A 10,143-nucleotide genomic window follows, 5' to 3' on the forward strand; every position below is an offset into this window, starting at 1 on the left:
GATTACATATCTAAAATAAAACCGTTTTCTAAACTGGACTTTCAATCGAAGCAGGAGGTAATAATTAAAGGAATATCTCCAGAGACTTTTAAAATTGAAGAAAGATGAGAAAGACTGCCTTTGATCAGAAGCAGCTGCACATGGACCCATCTACAAGTAAAGGTAAGATCATAATAACGTTTTTTTTATTAAATGTGTTTTTAATGATAAGGTATGCGCCGGAGTGAGAAGAGGTTTTAAAATAATTAGAGCATGCTTGCTCATTCCGTATGGTTTTGGTAACCGCAGGAGTGAGAAGAGGTTTTAAATTAATTAGCGCCCCTGCGGCTATTCAAGGAAATACGGTATATATATATATATATATATATATATATATATATATATATATATATATATATATATATATACAGCCCGGCCCCCGGCCAAATTTTTTTAACCCAATGCGGCCCCTGAGTCAAAAATTTGGGGACCCCTGGTTTAGGTTTTAAAGGGCTAATTTTCAAAAATAAATTACAACTTTTTTTTTTTTTAAATGTAAATATTTTTTCTTTTTTTTTTATTAGAATAATCAATTTCTTGGCCGTCTCCAAGCAAGCAGATGGTGATTTCTTTAACCTGAAACTTATTTTGAAAACAGTTTCATTATAATCAATAAAGCTAATATTACATTGCGACAAGCGATTCTGAATCGAATCGTCATCCTCGGGATCTAATTGTTAGGCCAAACATGATCTTTTGTTTCATTCTCTCACTTTTCACAGCGTCTTCCCGTGTAGCCGGGCCTGCAGGCGTCGCATGTCGGCTGCTGGTCCGAGTCCAGGAAGCAGGTGTCGGAGAACCTGCGGGGTGAACCAGCGGGTTAATAAGTAGCGTGCGGAATGAATGCGCCATTGTGTTGAAATCTGCGAGTGAGCACAGATTACCGGCGGGAGGTTTCGTAGTACGGACAAGGGCAGGGCTTGCAGTCGTCGGACCGGCCTCGACTCGGGTCTCCGAAGTACCCCGGCCGACACTTTTGGCACTGTGGCCCTTCTGTGTTGTGCTGGCAGCTCTGCGGCAGAGGAGCGAGAGGCAGAAAAGTCAACGTCGACAGCCAGGGAAAGGAAGGGAGACGGGTGGTAAGGTAGCTCCCGTCAACGAGACGCTCACCAGACAGTGTCCGCTGATTGGATCGCAGGCGCTGGCGTGTCCGTTACAGTTGCAGCCGGCGCAGGTGCCCAGGTAGGAGCCCCCGGGGACACGCTCGAAGCCAGAGGAGCACATCTGACAGGACAGGCCCGTATATCCAGGAGGACATCTAGGATCCGTCAAAGGCCATTATTATGAGTGCCGCCACAAATGATGTCATTAATAATCAATATTACTTTAAACGACTTCCAAAGGGGGCTTGAAATAAAATACGGCGGTACCTCAATTTTATTTGGAGGTATGAGCGGCCTTTTTGTTGCGCTTTAGGATGCTAGCATAACTGGAGTTGCTAACTGGCGGAGTGAATACCACAGAGAACCTTAGAAGATGCTCCCTAAAAACGTCCGTTCTTACTCGCTGGAGTTAGCTTATAGCTAGCATTAGCTTATAGTTAGCATTAGCTTATAGCAAAAGAACACTTCTGAAAGGACAGGCTCGTATATCCAGGAGGATATCTGGGATCCGCCAAAGACCATTATTTGGAGTGCCGCCACAAACGATGTCATTAATAATCAATATTAGTTTAAACGACTTCCAAAGGTGGCTTGAAATAAAACACGGCGGTACCTCAACTTGCGAGTATTTGGAGGTATGAGCTGCCTTTTTCTTGCAGTTTAGGACGCTAGCATAACTGGAGTTGCTAACTGGCGGAGTGAATACCACAGAGAACCTTAGAAGATGCTCCCAAAAACGTCCGTTTTTACTCGCTGGAGTTAGCTTATAGCTAGCATTAGTTTATAGCTAGCATTAGCTTATAGCTAGCATTAGCTTAGAGCAAAAGAACACTTCTGACAGGACAGGCCCGTATATCCAGGAGGACATCTGGGATCCGCCAAAGACCATTATTTGGAGTGCCGCCACAAACGATGTCATTAATAATCAATATTAGTTTAAACGACTTCCAAAGGTGGCTTGAAATAAAACACGGCGGTACCTCAACTTGCGAGTATTTGGAGGTATGAGCGGCCTTTTTGTTGCAGTTTAGGACGCTAGCATAACTGGAGTTGCTAACTGGCGGAGTGAATACCACAGAGAACCTTAGAAGATGCTCCCAAAAAACGTCCGTTCTTACTCGCTGGAGTTAGCTTATAGCTAGCATTAGCTTATAGTTAGCATTAGCTTATAGCAAAAGAACACTTCTGACAGGACAGGCTCGTATATCCAGGAGGACATCTGGGATCCGCCAAAGACCATTATTTGGAGTGCCGCCACAAACGATGTCATTAATAATCAATATTAGTTTAAATGACTTCCAAAGGTGGCTTGAAATAAAACACGGCGGTACCTCAACTTGCGAGTATTTGGAGGTATGAGCGGCCTTTTTCTTGCAGTTTAGGACGCTAGCATAACTGGAGTTGCTAACTGGCGGAGTGAATACCACAGAGAACCTTAGAAGATGCTCCCAAAAAACGTTCGTTCTTACTCGCTGGAGTTAGCTTATAGCTAGCATTAGCTTATAGCTAGCATTAGCTTATAGCAAAAGAACACTTCTGACAGGACAGTCCCGTATATCCAGGAGGACATCTGGGATCCGTCAAAGACCATTATTTGGAGTGCCGCCACAAACGATGTCATTAATAATCAATATTAGTTTAAACGACTTCCAAAGGTGGCTTGAAATAAAACACGGCGGTACCTCAACTTACGAGTATTTGGAGGTATGAGCGGCCTTTTTCTTGCAGTTTAGGACGCTAGCATAACTGGATTTGCTAACTGGCGGAGTGAATACCACAGAGAACCTTAGAAGATGCTCCCTAAAAACGTCCGTTCTTACTCGCTGGAGTTAGCTTATAGCTAGCATTAGCTTATAGTTAGCATTAGCTTATAGCAAAAGAACACTTCTGACAGGACAGGCTCGTATATCCAGGAGGACATCTGGGATCCGCCAAAGACCATTATTTGGAGTGCCGCCACAAACGATGTCATTAATAATCAATATTAGTTTAAACGACTTCCATAGGTGGCTTGAAATAAAACACGGCGGTACCTCAACTTGCGAGTATTTGGAGGTATGAGCGGCCTTTTTGTTGCAGTTTAGGACGCTAGCATAACTGGAGTTGCTAACTGGCGGAGTGAATACCACAGAGAACCTTAGAAGATGCTCCCAAAAAACGTTCGTTCTTACTCGCTGGAGTTAGCTTATAGCTAGCATTAGCTTATAGCTAGCATTAGCTTATAGCAAAAGAACACTTCTGACAGGACAGTCCCGTATATCCAGGAGGACATCTGGGATCCGTCAAAGACCATTATTTGGAGTGCCGCCACAAACGATGTCATTAATAATCAATATTAGTTTAAACGACTTCCAAAGGTGGCTTGAAATAAAACACGGCGGTACCTCAACTTGCGAGTATTTGGAGGTATGAGCTGCCTTTTTCTTGCAGTTTAGGACGCTAGCATAACTGGAGTTGCTAACTGGCGGAGTGAATACCACAGAGAACCTTAGAAGATGCTCCCAAAAACGTCCGTTTTTACTCGCTGGAGTTAGCTTATAGCTAGCATTAGTTTATAGCTAGCATTAGCTTATAGCTAGCATTAGCTTATAGCAAAAGAACACTTCTGACAGGACAGGCCCGTATATCCAGGAGGACATCTGGGATCCGTCAAAGACCATTATTTGGAGTGCCGCCACAAACGATGTCATTAATAATCAATATTAGTTTAAACGACTTCCAAAGGTGGCTTGAAATAAAACACGGCGGTACCTCAACTTGCGAGTATTTGGAGGTATGAGCTGCCTTTTTCTTGCAGTTTAGGGCGCTAGCATAACTGGAGTTGCTAACTGGCGGAGTGAATACCACAGAGAACCTTAGAAGATGCTCCCAAAAAACGTTCGTTCTTACTCGCTGGAGTTAGCTTATAGCTAGCATTAGCTTATAGCTAGCATTAGCTTATAGCAAAAGAACACTTCTGACAGGACAGTCCCGTATATCCAGGAGGACATCTGGGATCCGTCAAAGACCATTATTTGGAGTGCCGCCACAAACGATGTCATTAATAATCAATATTAGTTTAAACGACTTCCAAAGGTGGCTTGAAATAAAACACGGCGGTACCTCAACTTGCGAGTATTTGGAGGTATGAGCGGCCTTTTTGTTGCAGTTTAGGACGCTAGCATAACTGGAGTTGCTAACTGGCGGAGTGAATACCACAGAGAACCTTAGAAGATGCTCCCAAAAAACGTCCGTTCTTACTCGCTGGAGTTAGCTTATAGCTAGCATTAGCTTATAGCAAAAGAACACTTCTGACAGGACAGTCCCGTATATCCAGGAGGACATCTGGGATCCGTCAAAGACCATTATTTGGAGTGCCGCCACAAACGATGTCATTAATAATCAATATTAGTTTAAACGACTTCCAAAGGTGGCTTGAAATAAAACACGGCGGTACCTCAACTTGCGAGTATTTGGAGGTATGAGCTGCCTTTTTCTTGCAGTTTAGGACGCTAGCATAACTGGAGTTGCTAACTGGCGGAGTGAATACCACAGAGAACCTTAGAAGATGCTCCCAAAAAACGTCCGTTCTTACTCGCTGGAGTTAGCTTATAGCTAGCATTAGCTTATAGCTAGCATTAGCTTATAGCTAGCATTAGCTTACAGCAAGAGATCAAAGCTGGATGATATTTTCCAACTGCTCAGGCTTGCTTCTTCCCGCCCACGCCTGACGCTGCGGCCGGATGCCGGGGATATGTGGGCCACAGGTCCCCAGCCAGGTCCACGGCGGTGCCCTAATTTTTCCAAGTTCAAAAAAATTCCAGGAATTCCCAGTTTTCCAAACTCTATTTTCACCCTGTTTTCTGTCGACTACTCCTCCCACATTTTTCAACCCACTTCAACCGTTCCACTGTCAAATCATTCCTCTTAATCAGGACAAAAAACAAAGTTGTGTTTTGAACTGTAAAAATTGCAGTTTTCCCCGAAATTCCAGGAATTCCGTAATACCATTTTTCAATTAAAAATGTTACTACTTCAACTTTTCTCAACCTATTTGAAACATTTCCAACATCCACTCATTCACAACATTAAAAATGTTTAGCATTTTCCAAAAAAATCCCGCTTTTCCCGGAATTCCCAAATTTTCATGAAATTTCCATTGAAAAGAATGGGACATTTTTCAAAGTTCCACAACTCCCCCATTTTTTTAATCCGATTCAAATTGTTCCAACTTCAAAATATTCAACCTGTTCAGGAATTATGTGCTCTCTTTCAATAATTCAAAAAAATGCCCGGATTTTCTAGAATTCCCATGAAAAATTCCAGGAATTCCGTAATACCATTCCTCAATTAAAAATGTCACTACTTCAACATTTCTCGACCGATCTGAAAAATTTCCAACATCAACCATTTGAACTCATTCACAACATTAAAGATGTTTAGTATTTTCATTAAAAATCCCGCTTTTCCCGGAATTCCCAAATTTTCATGAAATTCCCATTCAAAATGAATTTTCCATTTTTAAAACTTCCCCAATTCCCACATTTTTCAACCGATTTAAACCATTACACCTCCAACAAATTCAACTCATCCTGGTAATTCCAACAACCATTTTTCCACGTTCAACACATTTCCAGGAATTCCTGTTTTTTTCTAACCTTATTTCCAGTCTTTTTTAGTGCGATGACTCCTTTCACATTTTTTATCCCACTGTCAAAACATTTCTCTTAGTCAGGACAAAAAAACAAGTTGATTTAAATTCCTGGTTTTCCGGAAATTCCGTAATACCATTTCTCAATTAAAAATGTCACTACTTCAACATTTCTCGGCCGATCTGAAAAATTTCCAACATCAACCATTTGAACTCATTCACAACATTAAAGATGTTTAGTATTTTCATAAAAAATCCCGCTTTTCCCGGAATTCCCAAATTTTCATGAAATTCCCATTCAAAATGAATTTTCCATTTTTAAAACTTCCCCAATTCCCACATTTTTCAACCGATTTAAACCATTACACCTCCAACAAATTCAACTCATCCTGGTAATTCCAACAACCATTTTTCTACGTTCAACAAATTTCCAGGAATTCCTGTTTTTTCCTAACCTTATTTCCAGTCTTTTTTAGCGCGATGACTCCTTTCACATTTTTTATCCCACTGTCAAAACATTTCTCTTAGTCAGGACAAAAAAACAAGTTGGTTTAAATTCCTGGTTTTCCGGAAATTCCGTAATACCATTTCTCAATTAAAAATGTTGCGATGACTCCTTTCACATTTTTCATCCCATTTAAACCGTTCCACTGTCAAAACAAGTTGGTTTAAATTCCTGGTTTTCCGGAAATTCCGTAATACCATTTCTCAATTAAAAAACTGTTACTACTTCAACATTTCTTGACCGATTTAAACGATTCCAACACCAACCAATTCATCCATTCGGGACATTCATGCTATCATTCTTTTTTTTTTTAAATTCCACTTTTCCCAAATTTCCAGGAAGTTCCAATCGAAATGAATGGGACATTTTTCCAAGTTGCACAATTCACACATTTGGTCAATAAATGATTGCGTATTGTTCTCACTTTGAGACAAGAATATGTGGATAGACAGTCTTTTCACATTTTCACATATAAAATATAACAAAAGCAAATCCAATCCAAACCACAACAAGGTTTTGCCTCCAGCAAAGTTCCTCACCTGCACTCCTCGACATCCTTGGCGTGGCCTCGGGTGCTGAACTCCACGGTGGTGGTATCCATGACGACGTCGCTGAGCGCCACGCTGACCATGTGGTTGTCGTAGATGGTGCGGATGCTGATGCTGTCCAGGTCGGCCAGGGTCAGCATCAGGTCCTCGCGGCTCACCTGCTGGCCACTGGAGTGCTGCCAGTGATCCTTTTGGGAATCACACCAGGTTCAAGTTACCAAACCTGACCTTCCTTCTCCTGAGCGCACGCACGTGGCGACCGGCACATACTTCCGTGAACTGGATCTCTCTCTGGTTGACCACGCCCGCAGGACTGGGGCGGCCCCGGCGGTATATCAGCCTGCGCCCGTTTCCCACCAGGATGACGTCCGGCTTGTCCACGGGCTCCGACAGGCCGCGGGCCAAAATGTAACGCACCTTGAACTTCAAGGATCCTCCGTAGGAGTCGATCTGAAAACAGACGGATGTTTCATTCAAGTTTCAATATTCCTGCAGTCCTCCCAAAACACAATTTCATTGACCACAACTAGATGATGTGTGAATGCTCCGATGCTGAAGTTGAACTGAAATGCTGACAAAGTGTAGTATGAATGTAAGAATAGTTTGAATGTTGAAGAGTTTGAATTTCCAGGAAAACCGGAATTTGGTTTGGAACTTGGGAAAGTGTCAGCATGAATGTCCAGGATGAGTGGAATGTGTTGATGTTGGAATGGTTTGAATAGGTTGAAAAATGTGGGAATTGTGGGAAATGTCCCGTTCATTTTCAATGGGAATATTGGTTGGGAAATGCCCAAATTTCAGTGGTCAAATAACTTCAGAACCTGACATTGAATAAACGTTGTCAAAAAGCATGTTGTTTCAACGTTGTATTTGTGTTGTAGAATATTGGTTGGGAAATGACCACATTTCAATGGTCAAATCAACATCACAACCTGACATTGAATAAACGTTGTCCAAAAGCATGTTGTTTCAACGTTGTATTTGTGTTGTAGAATATTGGTTGGGAAATGACCACATTTCAATGGTCAAATCAACATCACAACCTGACATTGAATAAACGTTGTCCAAAAGCATGTTGTTTCAACGTTGTATTTGTGTTGTAGAGCAGTGGTCCCCAACCTTTTTGTAGCTGCGGACCAGTCAACGCTTGAAAATTTGTCCCACGGAAGGGTTTTTTTTTTTTTTTTTTCATAAAGAAATATCAATCAATCAATCAATCAATGTTTATTTATATAGCCCTAAATCACAAGTGTCTCAAAGGGCTGTACAAGCCACAACGACATCCTCGGTACAGAGTCCACATACGGGCAAGGAAAACTCACCTCAGTGGGACGTCAATGTGAATGACTATGAGAAACCTTGGAGAGGACCGCATATGTGGGTAACCCCCCCCCCCCCACTAGAGGGGAGACCGAAAGCAATGGATGTCGAGTGGGTCTGACATAATATTGTGAAAGTCCAGTCCACAGCGGATCCAACACATCAGCGGAAGTCCAGTCCATAGTGGGGCCAGCAGGAACCATCCCGAGCGGACACGGGTCAGCAGCGTCATGTGTGCTTACGGACTGTATCCCTGCAGACTGTATTGATCTATATTGATATATAATGTATATATTGTGTTTTTTATGTTGACTTAATTTAAAAAAAATACAAATAATAATAATAATAATAATAATTTCTTGTGCAGCCCGGTACTAATCGAGCCGCGGACCGGTACCGGGGACCACTGTTGTAGAGTATTGGTTGGGAAATGACCAAATTTCAATGGTGCCAGAACCCAACATTGAATAAACGTTGTCAAAAAGCATGTTGTTTCAATGTTGTATTTGTGTTGTAGAATATTGGTTGGGAAATGAACAAGTTTCTACAGTCAAATCAACGTCAGAACCTAACATTGATTAAACGTTGTCAAAAAGCATGTTGTTTCAACGTTATATTTGTATTGTAGAATATTGGTTGGGAAATGACCAAAATTCAATGGTCAAATCCACGTCAGAACCCAACATTAATTGAACATTGTCAAAAAGCATGTTGTTTCAACGTTGTATTTGTGTTGTAGAATACTGGTTGGGAAATGACCAAATTTCAACGGTAAATTCAACGTCAAAACCTAACATTGATTAAACATTGTCAAAAAGCATGTTGTTTCAACGTTATAGTTGTGTTGCAGAATATTGGTTGGAAAATAACCAAATTTCAATGGTCAAATCAACGTCACAACCTGACATTCAATAAACGTTGTCAAAAAACATGTTTCAACGTTGTCATTGGGTTGTAGAATATTGGTTGGGAAATTACCAAATTTCAATGGTCAAATCAACGTCAGACCCCAAAATTGATTAAACTTTGTCAAAAAGCACGTTGTTTCAACATTGCATTTGTGTTGTAGAATATTGGTTGGTAAATGACCAAATTTCAATGGTGCCAGAACCCAACATTGAATAAACGTTGTCGAAAAGCATGTTGTTTCAACGTTGTATTTGTGTTGTATAATATTGGTTGGGAAATGACCACATTTCAACGGTCCCAGAACCCAACATTGATCAAATGTCGTCAAAAAGTATGTTGTTTCAACGTTAAGTTTGAGTTGCTCAACGTCAGGCCCTAATTCGACAATTTCTCAACGTTGTTTCATGTCAAACAGAAAGGCACTTTTGCAGAAGTCACACCTTGTTGCCAAGAAACTGGCGAGGCAAGGTCCAGAAAGAATCCAGGTTGAGAAAACGACGAGACAAATCCACCAGCTGGAACTCCTCCATCTCAGGGTTGACGAGCAGCTGCGTGGAGGACAGAGGAGGTGTGCCCGGCCTGGATGGGTAGGTGACGTTCACCCCTGCCGGGTGCAGGACAGACAACATCAGTGCGCCATCTTTAACAGGCTGAATGTAAAGACCGAAACCCTACCTTTGAAGTCGTCCTCTTGGGTGAAGCGCAGACTGATCTGGTTGCGGTAGCGCCCGGTGTTCTTGCAGTTCTTGGTGATTCCGGCGCAGAAACAGGAAACGCAACGGCCCTCCACGCTGAAGTGACCACCTGGGCAGTCTTGTTGGGACAACTCACCGTCTTACTTCCACTCGCGCAGGAAGAAAAGTGTCTGCTGAAGTCTACCTGAGTCGGGATTGGTGGTGAGGGTCAGGACTCCGTCGGGAATGCCGAACACTAAGCCTTTGGCGTTGATGGCCTCGCAGGTGTAGGCCCCCTGGTCCGCCTCCTTCACGTCGCGTATGGTGAGGGTGCCGCGACCGTTCTCGTTGGTCATAGAGATTCTGGTGCGATACAGATAGAACACATTGATATCCAGCATATTTACGTCTCATG

The 10,143-nt window shown here is 42.2% G+C and overlaps 1 protein-coding gene across 1 annotated transcript in view; it reads right to left on the reverse strand.

The window, feature by feature from the left end:
* Nucleotides 1-10,143, reverse strand: part of hspg2 (heparan sulfate proteoglycan 2) — a 337,691-nt gene that overhangs the window by 177,313 nt on the left and 150,235 nt on the right. Inside the window, exons 13-20 of the mRNA XM_062052774.1 lie at nucleotides 9,934-10,091; nucleotides 9,730-9,867; nucleotides 9,495-9,658; nucleotides 7,096-7,275; nucleotides 6,817-7,013; nucleotides 1,150-1,297; nucleotides 924-1,051; nucleotides 753-839 (exon numbers count right to left, since the gene is read on the reverse strand). Coding sequence (XP_061908758.1) covers nucleotides 753-839; nucleotides 924-1,051; nucleotides 1,150-1,297; nucleotides 6,817-7,013; nucleotides 7,096-7,275; nucleotides 9,495-9,658; nucleotides 9,730-9,867; nucleotides 9,934-10,091 — 1,200 coding nt within the window. The remainder of the gene's footprint in view (nucleotides 1-752; nucleotides 840-923; nucleotides 1,052-1,149; nucleotides 1,298-6,816; nucleotides 7,014-7,095; nucleotides 7,276-9,494; nucleotides 9,659-9,729; nucleotides 9,868-9,933; nucleotides 10,092-10,143) is intronic.

Source organism: Entelurus aequoreus, linkage group LG07 (assembly GCF_033978785.1).
Source record: "Entelurus aequoreus isolate RoL-2023_Sb linkage group LG07, RoL_Eaeq_v1.1, whole genome shotgun sequence".
In the NCBI taxonomy this organism is placed as follows: Eukaryota; Metazoa; Chordata; class Actinopteri; order Syngnathiformes; family Syngnathidae; genus Entelurus; species Entelurus aequoreus.